The sequence below is a fragment of the Alnus glutinosa genome, chromosome 4 (assembly GCF_958979055.1).
Source record: "Alnus glutinosa chromosome 4, dhAlnGlut1.1, whole genome shotgun sequence".
Lineage (NCBI taxonomy): Eukaryota > Viridiplantae > Streptophyta > Magnoliopsida > Fagales > Betulaceae > Alnus > Alnus glutinosa.
This window is the reverse complement of record NC_084889.1, coordinates 5,876,362-5,896,631: the sequence shown is the minus strand read 5'-3', so window position 1 is coordinate 5,896,631 and position 20,270 is coordinate 5,876,362. Positions and strand designations below refer to the sequence as shown.

Here is a 20,270-nt window from a genome sequence, read left to right as displayed (position 1 = left end):
AAAACATCAGCATTGTCATATGGTCTTTGAGATAAAAAAGTAGGATATAAACTACAAAGTAAATTTTTGGGACTTGGCACCTCACTCACGCATTGATGCCCACCAATAAACCATTGACAACTGTCCTTCAAAAGTCGAACTCTATCTCAAGTACACAACCCAAGAATTTCACCAGAACACCCTATCAAACCACACTTCCCTCCAACTTCTGCTTTCACTGGCGAAGGACTCTTCTCTCTGACCGAATTTAAAACACTTTCCTCTCCTTAAAAGGAAAGTATCGCCTCATTTTAGTACACCCACTAAATCCAAACCCTCTTAACTCCCCAAACTACCCTTACCTTTTCCCCAAACCTAGTTAGTAACCTACTCAAACCCCCCCACTTCAACAACCAACCAACTACGGGGGCACAACAGTCATTCCATTACTAATCCCCTCTCCAAAAGCATCGCGCGTATGCAAAACGACACCGTTCACGTCCCCAGTGGGCACACGAGGCCCCCTGTAACTTGTTCCCTCCTCATTTCCTTTCCATCCGTAACCCTCCTTGGGGTTTATAATTCCATCCCCATTTCGTTCTTCTACTTCATCTTCTTCTTTTGTGTATTACTTCATACAATTCGTTCGGTACTCGTTGATCTGCGATTCAATAATGGAATTCTTTACCGAATTGTTTTGAATTACCGAAATCGGAGCCCTAATTCATACAATTCATCCGGTTCGCGTTGATTGCTTGGTTTCGGATCTGCGAGAAGCGTTTCAATGGCGGATCAGGAAGAGGAGGACCTCCGGATGGCCCTGAGGATGAGTATGCAGCACTCTCCACCCGAGCCCAAGCGGAGCAAGCCTAGGGATGCTCCGGCGGGAGCTCAGGCGGACTCGCCGCAGGAGTCGCCGGAGTCCAAGAGCCGGAGGCTGCAGCGGGAGCTAATGGCCGCCGCCGCCGAGAAGCGAATGCTGGCGTCAAGGACCACCACAGCCTTGGCGGGCTTGGGTTCCGGTTCCGCATCGAAGGTTGAGAAGAAAGTGGAGGAATTGGGGGCGGAGGGTTTGGGTTCGGGAAAGGAGTTATCGGAGGAGGAAGCGCACCAGTTGTTTTCGATGGTGTTTGGGAGTGAGGTTTCCAAGGACATTCTTGCACAATGGACTAATCAGGGAATAAGGTAATGTTTGATTTACGAGCATGATTTTCAATGTGTGAAGTTTTTATCTCTTCGATGCAAGTTTGTGAATCTCTAAGCATTTCGTTGCTGGGCTCCATTTCTGATTGGATGAGATGTGGAATTTGAGAAAATTGCTTAGTGCTGTCGAGTGATATAGGTGTTTGAAATGTAGTATGTTCAAATTACATTTCTTTTTTTTTTTTTTTTTTTTTTTTCATTTCTTTTTTTTCTTATCAAAAAAAGAAATGTAATTTGAACATACTACATTAATAATTAATATAATTTGGTTTATAACACTCATCTGAAATTCGGTTGTTTAGGGTGATATTACACGGCAAAATTTGGGTTTGCATTATCTTCACCTCCCCAACCCATCCCAATGGAAGACAAAGATTGATAAAAGAAGATACATAATCTACCTCCCAATCATGCACCATTCTGATAAAATTTATGTCCGAATGCACCTCGTCATTGTGAGCAAACATATGGTCAGCCACTAGAGCATCCCTATCCCTTACAATGCAAAACGACTCCGGAAAGGTTTCCTTCTGATAACGATCCCCACACCAATGTCATGCCAAAACTTGCTTCAAGAGCCATCACCTACCTCAACACTAACAAACTAGAGAAGGCATCCCAACCCCTCCTAATATGTTTCCAAAGACTCACCCCATATGGCCTAATGACAACATTAGTGCACCAACCACCCACCAAACTACCATTATTTTATCCACTACTTGTCGCCAAAAAGCCTCTATTTTCACAGCATACCTCCACAACCACTTTCCCCTCCAAGATGAGGAGGTGTACAAACCTTCTTCCAATTAACAAGATGGAATTTAGCGTCGTTATCCAAATCACCCCACAAGAAATCCCTCAGCAGTTTTTCTATCTGATTAGCAACACTAACTGGGATAGGGAAGAGAGAAAGGAAATAGGTAGGAAGTTTGGAAAGTGTGCTCATAATCAACGTTAATTGACCACCTTTAGGTAAGTATAACCTTTTCCACTCAGCTAATCTTCTCTTCATTTTCTCAATAATTGTATGCCATATAAATTTAGCCTCGAACGGAGCATTCAAAGGTCGGCCCTAATATTTCATGGGCAAAGACAAAACTCTACAACCTAGAACCCGAGTCAAATCATTCACAATTACTTTTTTTTATAAGTAAATCATTCACAATTACCAACACAAACCAATTCATATTTAGCCAAATTAATCTTCAACTCTAAAGCAACTTCAAAACAAAGAACACATCAGATAACAAAAATAATCTGGTGCAATCCCACAAAAACAAGGGTATCATAAAAAAAAGAAAGAAAGATGAGAGACAGGCAATAATCAATATTCCTAATCCCCACCAAAAAACCTTAGATAAAATCCTCATTCACAGCACCTGACATCAGTCGATTCAAAGTTTTCATAATAATTACAAAAAGGAGGGGGGTATATTGGGTCAACCTGTCTCAGACCACGAGAGCTGTTGAAAAAACCATTGGGGGTACCTTTAATCAAAATAGAAAACCGAACAGTGGATGATAAGCAGTGCGCAATCTAATTTTGCCACTTCTCTTGGAAGCTACATGTCCTTAACATGTGTAACAAAAAATCCCAGCTAGCGTGGTCATAAGCCTTGTCTAAGTCCAATTTACATAATACTCCTGGCTCGCTAGACTTGAGACGACTATCTATACATTGGCGATGAGAATGGAATGTAGGATCTGACGACCTCTAATAAAAGCATTATGAGTCTTTGAAATGATATTCTCCAAAACAATTTTCAATTGATATGCCAAGGCCTTCACTATAATTTTACAGACACCACTCACCAAATTGATAAGATGTAAGTCTTTGACCTCAACAACCCCCACTTTCTTAGGGATAAGAGTAATGAAAGTAGCTTTTAAGTTTGGAAGATTGGCATAGAAAAACTGTTTGGATCTGGAGCTTTATCCCATTCATGTCTTTCACCATCTTGGAAACCTCCCTTATTTCGAAAGCTCGCCCCACCCATTCTGCCTCCTCACTAATTGAATGAAAAGGAAGACCATCCAAATCCGGTCGCCAATTTTCATTCTCGGTATAAAGCTAAGTGGAAATTTGAACTACATGATCCTTAATTTTAGCCGGATTAGAAGAGATATCTCCATTGACAACCAAATTCTCTACTGTGTGACATCTTCTATTATATTTAGCAACTAGATGGAAGAACTTGGTATTTTTATCACCCTCTCTTAACCACAACGCTCTCAAATTTTGCCTCCAACTCACCTCCTCCAAAAGAATAGTTTTCTCCAACTCAATTGTAGCCACATCCCTCCAAAATTTGGATGATGATTACCAGGAAAGTTTTCTTCCTCTTCATTATTGTAATCCTGCTTCCAATGCTCCTTCTATTCAAAACATTGTGGAAAGTTCGAGAAAATTTGAAGATATCTACTAGAGATTCCTTCATAGTTCATAGGACACTAATGTTCTATCAAACACAATGGGAACCCATGCAGACATTTCATGATAATTGGCCTTCAAAATTTTTAGCATCTTCTTAATAGCATAATGCAAACTTGTGGTTTGATATATTTCTATCATCCTTCTATCCATTTGATGTTATCATTTCATTGGTGTCTTTTTTCCCTCTCTTTTTGGTTAGCCATTCGCTAGGGTCTAAGGCTCGAATCTCCTTGGGTGCCAACAATTATTTGGGGCCAGCCTGCCGGTGAAGCCGGAGTATTACCCGATCTGTGTGGAGGGGGCGCTTTGCATAGGTCCAAGGTTTTCCCGACAGGGTGGGTACATGAAGTGGTCTTGTCTTTGGGTGTTTCTCATCATAAAAAAGAAAAGAAAAAAAAAGGGTCAATTTGTTCTATCGTCTGGACTTTAATGTTTTCCATAATAATTCACTAAATCCTTAGCTTGATATTTGAGACCATAGCAAGATTCAAATATAAGTTCAGACAATGCATATCTTATACACATAACAACGATCATTACTACCTACTCATATGGTGATAGGAGGGTGGAAGATTGTACCATTGTGCTTGGTGTTCAAAAATCTTCAAAAAGATCAAACCAAAGCTTCAGAAGACAAGATTATAAATCATAAATATGCTATACAGAGTCATGCAATGCTTCTAGAAACATCAATAGAAGTTGAAATAAAATCCAAACTGTTAGACCATTGCATCTCTAGTGCAATGTCTAGTTGACTTTCACTGCATGTGGTAAGATATGGAATTACATTAACAAGGTTACAAGTATTCACGTCTAATCAAATGTTTCATCAATTAGATTAAATGATTTTTTAGTGACAAGATACAATTAAAAATTAAAGTTGGAAACATATTATGATTACATTTCAAAAGCTTAGAATGTTTTAAAATACCAAACTGTGTTTTTGGAAACTTCAAAAGCTCTCCAAACCAACTTTGGATAGACTGATAAGCTGACTTTTCTAATAATCACTTTCTAGCAGGCAGTAGTTTTATATCAACCACGAGAAAAGAGACCTTAAGAACCTGGTTCTTTGAAACTATGGCTATATTGATATGTGATTGGCATCATAAATGTCAGCGTTGAAACAGTAAAAAGTGGGAGAAGAAAAAAGAAACATTAGAAGAATCGTGTCACTTTATAAGATGATTATGCTTCACAAGTCGTAGAGCAACAACTTATGTTTTAGGTGATGCCTTCAACTACAAAACTCAAGCCTACTCCAGTACGTTTCTTATTCAAGTTCTAGTGATATGAAGATAACATTTAACCTAAGCATATGTCTAATTGCTTAATTTCTATATTAGTTAGTTTACATTTCAGCATCGGCTCTGTATTTTGGTAAGCTGATGATGAAATGAATTATCTGTCTCTGTGTGCCTAAAATCTGCTACTTTATGTATTTTCCAGTTCCAGCCCCTAAACTTTCCATTATGAAGCTAGTACTAGTCTAGCAAATTACTTTAATAGGCTTGTTTTCCTTTTGTGAGAATCTATACATATTTCCTTCATCTTTTATAGGTTTGTTTTTGGGATCTTTGTTATCTCTGAGAGTCTTCATTTTTTTATTCCAAGATCAGTTCCACTGGTTTCTATGTCCTTGTAATAATTAAACAATAAATCTTTATGGTAGTTTCATTTTCTTGCTCTTTATTAGCTGATATCACAAAAAACTTGTGTATAGGTTTAGTCCTGATCCAGACACATCTATGGGCCTAGTGCAGCATGAAGGTGGGCCCTGTGGCGTCTTAGCAGCCATACAAGTAATGCCCTGATTACACAAAATAGTATATGTTCTGTACCTATTGCTTTCAAGACACTTTGTTGTGTGTTATATCACATATGCTCTAAGTAACGATTTCTTGTTTCAGACAGGTTAATTTTATGATACAATAAATACTACAATATGATAAATTTGCAATTTCTTTTGATGGCAAAGTTTAACTCTGTTACTGTGGGTTAACATTGAGTCGCAGAATTAGATGAATATGTGGAATATTCTGGTTGTTCAGATCAACTAAAAACTGCTGTAGATGCACACGGTTTTAAGATTTATTCAACTAATTAGTTTGTGGAACTTTATGAGAGCTTTAAAAGTGTGAAGTGCATTTGCAGAGGACATGTGTGAGGTTTTGTGGATAAGAAGTATGGGAGTTTGGTGGGTGGATGGTGTACTAAGGGGGTCCCTGGAGCTTATGGGGTGAGTCTTTGGAAACACATTAGGAGGGGGTGAGATGTTTTCTCTTGTTTTACTAGTCTGGAGGTGGCTGATGGCTCTCGTACCTGATTCTGGCATGACATATGGTGTGGAGATCGTCCTTTATAGGAATCTTTTTAGGAGTTATTTTGCCTTGTAACGAATAGGGATGCTATGGTGGCTGGCCTTAGGAGTGTTAGCATTGAGACGGTTCATTGGGACGTTAACTTCATTAGGCTTGTGCATGATTGGGAGGTGGACTCCGTCTCCTGTTTCTTCAATGTTTTGTATTCCGCTAGGGTGGGTCGGGAAGGTGAGGATAGACTATGTTGGACGTCCTCAAAAAGAAGATCCTTTGAGGTCAAATCCTTTTACAAGTTTCTTCTTCCTAATGTTGACTCCCCTTTCCCTTGGAAGAACATTTGGAGGATTAAGGCTCCCTTGAGGTTGGCTTTCTTCACTCAGATAGCTTCCCTTGGGAAATTTATCGCTTTGGATAATATCTGCAAGTGTCACATTGTAGTGATAGATTGATGTTGTCTATGTAAAAAGAGTGGAGAAACCCTGGATCATCTTCTTCTTCATGGTGATGTTGCGAGGGAGCTGTGGATTATGATATTTCAGATGTTTGGGGTAGAGTGGGTTATGCCTAGACGGGTGGTGGATCTTTTGGCATGTTTGAAAAGCAGGGTTGGTCGGAATGATATCAATATTGATTGGAATGCAATTCCTTCCTTTCTAATGTGGTGCGTCTGGAGAGAAAAGAACGCTTGAAGCTTCGATGTTCGCGAGAGAACGAGCTCGGATATACGAACTTGTTTTCTTAAATTTCTATTTGGGTGGATCTCTGCTGCCACCTTTCTCCATGCCTTTAGCTATGCAGATTTTTGTTCTCTTTTTTCTCGTTCTTGATTTGCATGGTGTTTTTTTTTGTATATTTCTTGTGTACTTGGGTTGCGCCCCTTGCGTTCTTAATGAATTTTCTTTACTTATAAAAATAAAAAACAGAAAAGAAAGAGGAAGACATGTATGAAAGCCTTGGAAGTTGGATGTTGTAGTTATTCAATTTTTGTAGTTGTCTTTTTCCTCCGGCTGATTCAATTCATAGCTCATTTTATTAAAAATCACATAGAGCTTATAAAACAATAGAGATTCTTTTTAACAAGTTTTTGCTACTATTCTTTTTTTCTTTGCAAGTTACAGGGTCAGTATGACTATAATATATTGTTCCGGAATTTGGATTGAAATTTACTATGCTGGTTCTTCTGTTTATTGCTTCAAGTGGGCAGACCCTTTAACCAGACAAACAAGCCATGAGCAGTTTAAAAACTGGGTGATTCCAATTGTTTGCCCCTCACTCTTGTAAGGTCCTTTTTAGATGCATCTAGAAGTTCAGTTAGCAATTGTTGTTTTTCCCACCTAAACTAAAGACTTGCTGACCTAGTCCCTTTCAAAGACAAGACCTTCCTTAGAATATTTTCAGCTTTATAATACATATTTTTCTAGTTTGATCTAAAGACTTATGCTTCTGCTCATTCTTGATTTCAGATGTGGAAAGAGGGTACCTCCTAAGGTAGAGAGGATACCTTCTAAGGTGGAGGCAAGGGAGGTTGGGAAATTTTGATTAGCGCTCTAGTTGGAATTATAAAAAATAAGTAAGGAACGGATTAATATAGTGGATATTACTATATAGTAGCATAAACATATAAGTGAAAGATATGGGAGATTAGTTGAATTTTTTTGGACTCAAGGTTTTTAATGCACTTGGAACTTTGTTTGCATCAGTGATAAACTATAGAGGAAGGTTTAGAATGTATCTGTTTGATGACCCAAGGAGTGGCATATCGTGGACTAATGAAAGATGCATGCCATATTTGTTATTCTATGTATTTTATTGGTAAGCTATACATGCATCTAGTGAGCTTTGAGCTAAAACTCGTTGGTTGTGTGCTCCTAGTAAGATTAGCTTTATTCTTTTTGAATTTGGTTCTCAATATTGATTCATTCCACTATAACTAATGTTTAGGAAAAAAATCACTAGAGAAATTACCCATCTGTCCCAAATAGAGTATCGAACTTCCCTTTTTGTCCATCCCAAATTGGTTTCAGATTAATGAAGTCTAACCCTACAGCATGAACCTGTCTTTAAGATCCTACCCTATCCCATTACTTATCAGAAAAAAGATCCTACCCTATCCCATGTATCTAACCATTATGACAATATTTGTTCTAAGGGGTAAATATACTTTAGTCTCCCGAACTACCAGCAATTTTCAAAGTTGCCCCACGAACTGACAAATGTAGGGGTAAATATACCTTAGCCTCCCGAACTACTAGCCATTTTCAAAGTTGTCCTACGAACTGACAAATGTGGTATTTGGATCCATCAAATTACCATTTTGTGTCAAAAAGGCCACTATGCTAGCTTTTTATGTTATGTTGTATGGAAAAGTTGTCATCATTTTGACCAAAGACTTCCTAAAATACCCATTTTTTTTTCTTCTAAAAAAAAACCAAAACCAAAACCAAAATTATTAAAATAAAAAAATAAAACCAAAAATCTATTAATGAAAATAACAATTTTTTTTAAAAAAAAAACAAAAAAACAAAAGAGAAGAAGCAAAGTCTAATGGTGGCTTGCAGGCCCCCCCATGGGGGGAGAGCCAACCCCCACCTGCGGGGGTGGCCCGCCAACCACAGTATGTGGAGATGGTTCGGCCACCCTTATCTTCAGAATTTTTTATTTTAAGGTAATTTTTTTTACTGATTAATAATTATAAGGGCAAATCTGGTTTTTTTATGGTCAAAGTAAAGGTATTTTCGGAAGTTTTTGGTAAAAATGGTCACATGCAAGGCACATGACTAGTTGTCCATCCATTATAACGGTCAATGCTAACGGAGTGGCCATTCTGACACAAAATGGTAGTTTGATGGGTCAAAGTGCCACATTTGTCAGTTCGTGGGGTTATTTTGAAAATGTCTGGTAATTCATGGGGCTTAAGTATATTTATCCCTTTATAACATTTAACAAGAAATTGAGTTTGTGATATCAGAGGAACCAATAACTATGGCCTATTTGTATATTAAAAATTTAATGGCAATATTTGCCATCAATTTTTTTTCGATTCTCTTAAGACAATCTGGCATTTTTTTGGTACATTTGTATGTGATGTCACCAGTATTTGTTGTTAATTGATACGTTTAGATGGGTATGCTCATTAAGTATTGTCCCAGTTGTGAAAAATGATGCCCGCTTGCCTTTTTTGCACTATTTGGAGGGAGAAAAAATATGAGCTTTGAGGATTTGGAGAGATCCTTGGAGGATATTATTTTCTCATTCTTCCATACTTTGTACCTTTGGACTGCGGCCTTTGTGTCCCCTCGGACGATTAGTTATGATGATTTTCTTGTCCGATCTTCTATTTCTAGTTAGGTGTTTCCTCTTATATATTTTCGGTGTACTTAGGGGCATCTTAGGCTTTTAATAAGATTGGTTTATTATTTATCAAAAAAAAAGCATTGTCCCAGTTGTAGATTTCAAATGACTAAAACGCTTGGTCATGACCTGAGCGAGGCCAGGCAGCATGTGTAACAGAGTGGCATGATCCTGGTCCAGGCTGGTTTAGCCTGTTCTCTGGTCTGAAGTTTAATAGCCTCAGCCTGGACTATGCAAGATTTTGTGGGGGCATATAACAGGCCACTGAAATGTGAAGATATAAATATTATCAATTGATTAAAAATTATGTTTAAGCTATCTTAATTTAGTTTTAAAAAGTTTTAAGTTACACAGTATTAAAATGGATACGATTTTCAGATGTATTGAAGTTGTGAAATGTTCTATCAGCTATACAACATGGTCTTAAATTTCTAGGGCCTAGACCTTTTTGAATATCACATGGTCCTAAAAATCTTGCCAACATTTTATTCCGTTCCTTCCCAAAGATTCCTTAAGGTGAACTTTAGTGATTAGAAAGTCTCAACTACATGTGATAAGTTGGTAAAGAAGTTTGTTATATCACATACAGACTATGTTTTACTATCTGTTGGGTCAATCTGAATTAGCTAATTGAGTGTTGGAAACTTAAACCTAAGGTGGATGGGTTGAGAACAAGGCCGTCCAATTTTTTTCATTTAGCTAATTCGCCTTTTATAGAGTCTCATGTCAATTAAGAAGTTGTTATGTAAGTTTTAAGTTCTTAGACTCCTTGAAAGCATCGAAGATGGTTGCCGACTTAGCTGTTAAGAAGGTTTCGGCTGTAGAGACTCCAACGAAGAAAGTTGCAGAGCTTCCAGTGAAGACGGGCATTCTCAAAAAAGGGTTTCTTAACCCCCGCCCAAATAAGCCAGCCATTATGGATTCGCCTCGGAAGGTTATCGATGTAGGGATGGTCAGGCCTTCCTCCCCGCCTAGAGGTTGCTCCACTTCTTCATCCGTTGAGGGTAATAGCTTCTCCCAATCTCGGAATTGGCCGATCGGTTTTGATCATAACGGGGAGATTGTGGTTTGGGAGGAGGACGTTGATCTTTGGGATGTGTCGCCTTTGGATTGGGCGCTAGAGGATGCTTTTGGGGACGAGGCGTTGGCTATTCGGGATGCCATGGAAGAAGAATTTCAGCGTGACAAGATGATATCGCGCCAAAAGTCTAAAGGAAAGAGGGAGCTTCTAAATCTGCATAGCTCTATCAACTATGGCGACGATAAATCTTCCGCTAGGCGTAGGATAGGAAAGGACTTTATGTTGTAGAGTTGTGTGCCTTTATTGTTTGGGTGGGTTTGTGGGTCATCCATCGGGTTCGGTTTTTGCTTGGTTTATTTTGAGGAGTGTTTCTCTTGGGTTTTTCTCGGGTTCTGGGGTTTTTCCTTTGGGTTTTGGGGGTCCTGTTGGGGTATTGGGGTTGGGTTCGGTGTTCCTTATATGCTTGTTAGGGGTTTTCTTGTGGGTTTCCTGTGGGTTTCTTGTGGGTTTTCTTGGGTTTTTATGTGGGTTAGCTGAGTTTGCTTCTATGTATACTTCCTGTGTACTTAGGGGCGCCTTACGCTTTTTTTAATGAAATTATCTTATAAAAAAAAAAAGTTCTTTTCCTGGGGAATTTTTTAGGTTCATATATGCACGAAGTCCTTACAGAGGAAAATTCTTTTGTTCTTTGCTGTCCTTTCCTTTTAATGTACATGTTGCATGTGAACGGTAAATCTTGTGGTTTTGCTACGCAATTTAACATGGTAATTAATTATCATGGAATAACTTTTAATACATGATAAATTTGTTGATGCAATGAATATATGAAATATGTCAATAACTGAGTTTGTTCCTTTATGTTTATGCGTTTGTGTGATTCAGATTTCTTCTTGATTGTGTTGTATTTTAGTTTTTTTTTTCTTGGTGCTGTACTAATTTTCACTATTTTTCAGAAAATGTTGTTTCTGTACTTATATGGGTTGCAATACTTTCTGTTGGGTTTTGCAGGCATTTGTTCTCAAATACATTCTTTTCTTTTCGGATGAATTAGGTAAAGTTGCACCAGGCATGGCACAGAATTTGGGTTCAAGGAGATTGTCTAACAGTCCATGTTTTGCATCAAATAATTTTTCTTCTCTTACTGAAGATGAAAAAGCAAGGTGATTAATTCTTGAATGGTAAAGTGTACACATCGTGTCTTAGTCTAGGTACAGACAGTGTGTTAAACTATACATTGCAAGTTCAATTGCTTCATAATTCATGCAAGAAGGACCTTAGACCCTCAGAAAAGTTAGAATGCTTAAATTCATTTTGTATCATCAGTGTCTTTGGTGCAGGGTTCAATTGCATGTTGATTGTGAGTGTGCATGCTATTTGACTTTCCCACAATCTTGGTTCAATTTTCATTTCAATTGAATCTCTTAGATATATGCTCTCTGTTTTACATGTTTGTTTGTGATTAATGAGATTTTCTTTTTTTTTTTTTTTTTTTTTTTTTTTTTAATTTTATATCATTTATCTTTTGTGATTCTTTTGAGATAACGGTATTAAGAAATCATGGTATTCTATATTCATAGGGAACTTATTCTGTTTGAAAGTTCTTGTCTCCTGGACACTTATACCAATGCTCACCTCTGCCCAACAGTCATTTTGAGACTTAGAAAAGAAATCACCTTACATTCACCGAGAAAATGGATGTTGTTGCAATTTTCTTTTTCCATTTTCTGTCAAGAAATTTGCACATAGTAATTAATTATTGGGGGTAATTACCTTTTCCCCCATGAACTACCAACTCTTGCGCAAAGCCCCCACAAACTACCAACTCGATCAAAATAGAGCATTCAACTACCAAAGACAACCATTTTCCTCCCTTCCGTCAGTCAGAGGGGTTAAAATGAACGTTCAACGGGTCACGTGACCGTCACATGCCGTTTTACCCTCATTTTCTTCCTATTTTCGCCCATGAACTACTACCATCTTCCAACATGCCCCCATGTAAAACGGCACGTGACCATCACGTGACCCGTTGACCGTTTGTTTTAACCCCTCTAACTGACGGAAGGGGGAAAAATGGTTGTCTTTGGTAGTTGAATGCTCTATTTTGGTCGAGTTGGTAGTTTGTGGAGGCTTTGCGCAAAAGTTTGTAGTTCATGGGGGGAAAAGGTAATTATCCCTAATTATTGGGAAATGAGGTCTGGACCCTTTTGTGCTTTTATCTATTTTGATTTTAAATCCCTTGGAGGAGTATTTGGTAGAATAAGGTTCACTCTCATCAGCCGCTTTAGGGAAGATCCTCACTATGAATAATCTAAGGAGATAGCATATCATAGTGGTAGATTGGCGTTTCATGTGCAAGAAAAGTGGGGGATCTGTTGATTACCTTTTACTCCATTGTGAGATTGCTAGTGCCTTATAGAATACTATTTTCAGTCTTTTTGGGTTAGACTGGGTCATGCCTAGACGAGTGGTAGACCTCTTTGCCTTTTGGAGAGGGCAATTTAATAGTCTTCATAGTGCAACAATGTGGAAGGGTTGCGCCCAAATTCCTGTGTACTAGGGTACTATGGTTTGTCCTTCTGCGCTTTCAGGACTGTTAGACAATCTCCTTGAACCCAAATTCTGCGTTTTGCGTCCCTTTGCGCTTTTTAATGAGATTTTATTACTTATAAAAAAAAAACAATGTGGAAGATGGTTCTACCTTGCTTTTAATGTGGTATATATTGGTGGAAAGAAGTGATCGAATTTTGGAACACTGTGAGAGGACAATGGTGGATTTAAAAGCCTTTTTCTTCAATACCCTTTACCAATGGACGACTGCCTATGATCGTTTTCATATTTCTCGCTTTCATGATTGTTTTGATCTTTGTTCTTTTTCTGGTTAAGTATTTCTCTTGTATACTTACTGTGTACTTGGGTTGTACTCTTACACTTTTTAATGAATTTTGACTAAGATCCTAGTTTGTAATTTGATAGATTTGAGTCCTAAATTTTGATCCATTCTAAATTTGAGATCTTTGTCAAAATTTATGTCTAATATATTATAGAAAGGACTATGAAATCCAATTATGCTTCTCAAAATATAAAAAACAAAACTAAAAAATAAAGAAAAGAAAAGGGGGTGGCACTGAGGCTCACCTAGCCCGGCCATGACGGTGTTCGTGGGTGGTTGGGTTGTCTCCCAACCACCCTTTGATTGGCGCGGCCACGGTGTGGGGAGCTACCCCAGGCTCGCGGCCACCCCTTAACATTGCGGTAGCTCACAGCCACCACATCATATGAGGTGGCTTGCGGTCAACCCGAACAAGGGGGTTGCTCGCGACCGCCCCCTAATAGAGGGATGGCTTGTGCCTTTTCTTTTTTGGTTTTTTATTTTTTTATCCCCTCTTTTTTTTTTTTTCAAAGAAATTTTATCTGAGGGGCATAGCTGTATTTTCATAATCATATTTGTTATCTATTTAATGGAAAGGTTGGCGGGGGTTTCAAATTTAGAATTAGCCTAAACTCATCTAAAATCGATCAAATTAAAAACTGGGGTTTTAAATTTAAAATGGACAAAAGCACAATGGGGTCTTTGACCTAATTTCCCTTTATTATGTTTGTTTCCCTTTCCAAAAAGTCATAGATGATAGTTATTTTTAGGAGAACTTAGATCAAAATTAGATCTGAAATGAGCGAGCTAATGATGCCATCTCTCAAGAACATTCATGCTTACAAAGGGTTTAAGAAGAAATTCCATCAATAATCAAGACTATCGCAAAGATAAGATTGAAGTTGGAACAATAAAAGATCAATAGAGGCTCCAAAGAATCCAAGAATTCATATCTGAAATTTCATAAATTAGAGAAGAAAAGGCTGTCTACAATTACTCAAAAGAAGCTATTTATATAGCCTTTAGTAACCCTAGAATCCTAGCCCTTCATCTTTCATAGATTAAATAAATCTTAACTATTCAACTTAATTAAAAGTCACATGCTAGTCACTTGCCTTTTTAAAATACTAAAAACACAATAATATAAAGCATAACATAATAACAAAAGACTGGTCTTGAAATATCTGATGGGCTGGATAAATAGGCTAGTTGGGCTTATTTGCTTTGGGCTTAGATGGCCCTACATCATTCTTTAACATCTTGGAAATTGTTTTGTCTGTATGGTTGTGTTGATGTCCGTTCTAAGATTCTAAAATAATCTCTATATTAAATTTTATATGCAACCTCCTGTTTATAGAATATACTTTTATTTTTTATTTTTGCATGTGATCTTTGTAGCATAATGTAAACCTTGGTTTCACTCAAACCTCCGATTACATGAATTACTTAAAGTGTTTGAAGCTACAGATAAAACTGAGGTTCAATGATAGCTTATACATCTATGTTCAACGTTTTTGTAATTTGTAGGTTTACTCCACATTGATAAACGTGTTTGAATATTCTCAAGTAAACAAAGGTTAGCCTGAAGTTGTGGCTTGTAATCTTGCCATGCCCTCAGTTAATTAGCTCTTTATTATTGTGAATTGGGGACATATCCCTTATTTATTACTTTGATCTCGTGGTACTAGCTGGAAAGTAATGTTGTTTTGTGTTGGTGACTTTGATGGTTGTCTTAATGTTGTTTCATATTGTACAATTTTATGGTTATTTCATTACTGATTAGTTGATTAATGTTATTCGTGGAACATAGTTTTTGAAATCTATGTTTAATTTTTTAACAGAGCCCTGGTTAGAAGTATGGGTGAGATATTGTTTTTATGCGGAGATAACAAAAGGATTGTGGTTGCAACTTTGAGTGTCATAAGCCACAATGTTGAGGGGTATGAAGACAGTTTGAAGGAAGAGGTAACTTGAATTTGTGCTGTTACTGATTCCAGTCGTGCAGCATTTAGTTGGACACTGGGCTGAATTGAATGTCCAACCTTGTCAATACTTTCTCTTTGCTGTAGAACTCTATTTGTGTTTCTTTTTTTCTAATCTGTAATTTGCTTTATTTCACAGGTAATTGCAAAAGCACTCGAAGGTCTGTCAATTGAATCAGCTTCTGATTTGCAGAAAATTCTAAGAGTTGACACGTACACATTGCAAGCAAGTGCATTTCAGAGGCTTGAAGAAATGATTCCTGTTTTCCGAAGTCGTATGGGCGCGATGCTATTTCTTATTTCTGCCTTACTTTCTCGAGGACTGGTATGCTTGTCTGCCTGGAGCTTTCTTTTTAAAGTGAAATTCTACTCTTTTTAAATCAAGGTCTTCTTCAAAAGAACCTGATGTTATCTCAGTTAGACTCTGATCTCATTATGTGGTTATACTCGAGGCATCAAAATTAAGTCTACGTATCAATGTTATTATTAAGAATTGGATTCTCTGATCCATTATTGACTAACCTGAGTTGCAGAGCAGTCTCATAGAATTTGCATTATAATTAGATTTAACTGTAGTATCAAGTGCACTTGCCAAAAAAGAGTATCAGGTGCATATATTAGACAAAGTTAGTCTCAGGGTATGCGAATACTAATGCCTTGGAGTGTTCTCTTGAAGGCTTACCTTTTGACAAGTCCTAAGGCATAAGATAAGCCTGAAAAATCTATCAAAACTACGACATTTATCAATCTGGCTGTCCCTGGAGTTGCTTTAAGCTGGCTCCATTATTTAAGCCGTCTAAGTGTATGGAAGCTTCAAAGTTGGAATAGTTCTTGAATGAAAAATGTTTGGGAGAATTTGTCTTGGTCAATATTGTTTAAATGCCAAAATGCTCATCATCCCTTTAGATTTCTAAATAACAATTAACTTTAGGTCATAACAGGTGAAGTGGATCAGAAGAGATTGGGTGTTGTAAGGAGCAGACATGTTGTGTGTGCGATGCTATCTAGTAAAAGAAATGATATTTTCTGGAAGAGGGGGAAAGTATGAGAGAAAGCAATTTAAAAAAAATGGAAAGGAAGTAGAAAAGGAGGTAAATGATTATGTTGTGCTTTAGACCAACAACTTGAAAACTTTTTACCAGGAATATTGTCACTTAAGAGAGGCCCAAAATTTGTATGCAAAGGAGAATTCTTTTTGGTGTGTAATTTCCTAAGAGTATGAGGGGTGCTATGTAGGCCTTCTAGAAGAAGGCTAGGTGTCATTCTATTGCTGTCACAGTACAAAATATACATGTATCTTGTCCTATTAAGGGTCCGTTTGAATTTACGGTCTCAAAACGTATGATTTTAAAAATAGGGATTTCAAAACGTGACTTTAAAAATGCAATTAAGCATTTGGTAAAATCGTGATTTGACATTTAAAATTGTAGTTTAGCTTTTAAAATCATATGTTTCTAAAAACACACCCCTTGCTCACGATTTGAAAACACAGATTTTATACCTTTTCAAACCTCAATTTTTTTAAAAAGCACTCTTAAACAATACATTTTCCGTGATTTTTTTAAAATCGCACTTTTGGCCTACAAAATCGCAAAGCCAAACGGACGCTACATGAATGAATGTGAAGGAAGGAACTACGCAGAATTGTGAGCTCCATTCCATATTGTAGTCTTTTTCAAATTCCTCAATCTCGTTTCATGACATGGTATCAGAGCATTTCAGTAGAATAATCATGTACAGTAATTTTTGTTTTTTTTGTTTTTCCTCCAGTTCTCTTCTCTTTCATTGCACACCACAACATACGGTGATTCCACCACCACAAGGCACAAATATCTCTGGCCACCGCTATGTACACTTATTCACAATTGTGATGGAGGTGTCGTCCAATGATAATGGTTATGACAGTGCAATCAGCTTCTACACGAGGGTCGCTACTTTGATTCTGTTAGGGAATCAACCAAAAAGAAGAAAAATGGAAAGGGATAAGAGAAATGTAAGCCACAGATCAAAAATGAAAAAGAGAAGGGGAAATAAACAATGATTAGGTAAGGATCAAACAAGCTTTGATACCATGTAAATTAATAGAGTTACAAAAGAGAAGCTCAACATATTTTGTTCTGGCCCTCATAATCCATTACTATTTATAGGATCAATTACATCATTTTAGAATAGGGAGAGCTAGAATGGGGACACTTCATAGGGGACACCTAGAGTAGGGACACCTCGCACTTCTTCTGGAATAGGGACGCGTGTCCTTTTTCTTTCTTACATTAGGGAACCCTTTGTATACATGTTGTATACAAGTGTGAATTGAGGTTTAATGAAACAAAACCTTGAGAAAATTCCGCCCAATTTCACCTAGTAACCTCTAGATTCCATCAAAAGTACTCATATTTCTTTCCAACCAAATGCACCATGAGGCATGAAGGTGCTACTCTCCAAGCTGCTAGATGTCCTCCTCACAACTTTTTACCCCAAGAAAGAATTTACTCATTTCTGTTTGAGGCATAACCCAAAAACCTCAAACAATGTGTAAATAAGGACTACATCTCTTGAGCAACAATGCAATAGAGTAGCAAATAGGCATAAATACAAAATCAATACCCGTGGTATCACTGAGTTGTAAATAGCTTTGGGGTACAAAAAGTGACTAAAAACTCCTTGGGGTAAGCAAAAAACACAAATAGGCCCTTGGACACGTCCAGGGATTTATTTGTGTTTTTTACTTACCTCAGGGAGTTTTTAGTCAATTTTTGAACTCCATGGAGCTAATTGCAACTCAGTAAAACCACATAGATTAATTTTGCATTTATCCCTAACAAATAATCAATAGATTCACCGTCCTTGCACATGTGGTTGAGTCTAATCTTGGATGATTTGTTATCATTTTAGACAATGAAAACTTCATAAATTTTCCACATGCGCACGCATATATATCTCTTACATACAAAGAGATATGTTTGAAGAGTAATGGAGTTTAGGCAATTTAATACAAATAGTAACACTTAACAACAGAGAACGTCTATTATTTAACAATTATGTGTGTGATTAATATTCACTTTTAATGCTTGCCTCTTGTTTACTTATTAAAAACAGTGTGTGTGTATTGATATCTGTTTTCAGGAATGGAGTCTGGACAATTTGAAACAGTTAATATGATCTAGCAGCAGAACACATAATTTTTGTATTCTTGTTTGTTTCTAGTTTTGCTGATTTTTTGACTTTATATTTTTCTCTCTCTTCAGATTAGAGGTTCTCTTGTATACTCCCTGTGTACTACGGTTGTGCCCCTTTGCGCTTCATTAATGATACTGATAATGAAATTAATTATAAAAAAAGACGTAATGTGTAAAAATACCATATGGTCAATTGAATTCACTTGCTGCTATTATTCTTCAGTTCTCTGCTTGGGATGGCCTTGTCACTAATGTATCAAAAATTCTCCTCTTGTAGGACTCTGTTCAAGCTGACAGGGATGATCCCAGCCTTCCTCTAGTCACTGCTCCATTTGGGCATGCCTCCCAGGTATAAACCCATGTTGATTTTTATCTGATTTGGTGTTTCAGCAATTGATTCCATTGAATGCTTTCCCATGCAAATTTTGCATCATGATTGGACCCCACATAATATTTACCCTTCTCTTCAATGTTATGGAACAGGAAATCGTAAACCTACTGCTCTGCGGGCAGGCTGTCCCTAACGTGTTTGATGGGAGGATGGATTTGGGTGGTGGCATGTTTCTAAAGGGCATATCCAGAAATGTGGAAGTTGGATTCCTCACTCTGCTAGAATCCCTCAATTTCTGTAAGGTTGGCCAGTATCTGAAATGCCCTAAATGGCCAATATGGGTTGTTGGGAGTGAGTCTCATTATACAGTACTATTTGCTCTTGATACAACTGTTCAAGATGAGAATGAGCTGGAAGAGAGGGAATCACAGATCCGGAAAGCTTTTGATGCTCAAGATCAGAGTGGAGGTGGTGGCTTCATTAGCGTGGAAGGCTTCCATCAAGTTCTCAGGGAAACTAATATCAAACTTCCCCCGGAGAAGGTTGATCACCTTTGCAACACAGGTTTTATTGTGTGGAGTGAGTTCTGGCAGGTTATTATGGATTTGGACAAGAACTTGGGAGGTCTGAAGGATTCATCTGGATTGATGGGTAAGAAGGTGTTTGATCTTTACCATTTTAATGGGATTGCAAAATCAGATTTGAATGGCAGCCAAGTTACATCTGGAGGTGAGACTCCTGTTCAAAGACCAAGGCTTACAAAATTGAGGGTTTCAGTACCGCCAAGGTGGACACCTGAGGAATTCATGGCTGATGTAGCAGTGTCTTCTGCTTCAGGTGGAAATGGATCTAGTGGGAAAGACGCTGAAGTGGCTAAACCAGAGCCTTCTCAACATGCACCTTTGGTGGACTGCATAAGAACACGCTGGCCCCGTGCTGTTTGCAATTGGATGGGGGATCCCCCTAGTATTGTCTGAACGGTTTATTAATTCTGTCCTAGAGTCTTTAGTTGTGGTAATTATAGAGAGCTTAAATTTGACAGCAAGCACAGATAAAGGGGGAAGAGATTTTCGTGTTTGGTTTGGTTGCATTTGGAGGCACGTGCACAGGGTTCCATTGACTGGTTTTGTCAGAGTGAAAATATGTGCATAACCATCGTACTTTGTACTGCTGTATCTTCGACACAATTGATTTTGATGTTAACTACCGAATGGAAGGAACTTTGTGATATTTGTCGTCATTCAAGGTGTAAAATTCTTTCTTGTTTACCTTTATTGTTGATTAGAGGGGCTTTTTAGTTATATTGGGAGGTCATTAATAAACATCAAATTTGGTTATTGCTGTCGAAATTGTTGTAATAGTATGGCCTTTTTGCCTTTTCGAGGCTTATATCCACAATCTTTCCCATCATCTTGTTGTATGAGTAGGGAAGTTCCTGAGATGTTAAACTGCATATATATATAGTGTATACACCATTTCTTTCTTCCGTATATTTTTTATATGGTTGTTTCTTTCTTTTTGTTTTTGTTTTTGTTTTTAGTTTGATTTGTTTTGAATTGCTCAAAGTGTTGCAGTTTAGAGCTGTGTTTTACTTGTCCACGTC

The 20,270-nt window shown here is 37.6% G+C and overlaps 1 protein-coding gene across 1 annotated transcript; it reads left to right on the top strand.

The window, feature by feature from the left end:
• The first annotated feature begins 294 nt into the window (after window positions 1-294).
• LOC133866033 (uncharacterized) lies at window positions 295-20,153 on the top strand. The gene is made up of 7 exons (XM_062302598.1): window positions 295-1,164; window positions 5,340-5,418; window positions 11,318-11,469; window positions 15,020-15,143; window positions 15,300-15,485; window positions 18,614-18,685; window positions 18,820-20,153. Exons 1-7 carry the CDS (start codon window positions 764-766, stop codon window positions 19,642-19,644), a joined length of 1,839 nt encoding a protein of 612 aa, XP_062158582.1. The 5' UTR covers window positions 295-763; the 3' UTR covers window positions 19,645-20,153.
• The last annotated feature ends 117 nt before the right edge of the window (window positions 20,154-20,270 follow it).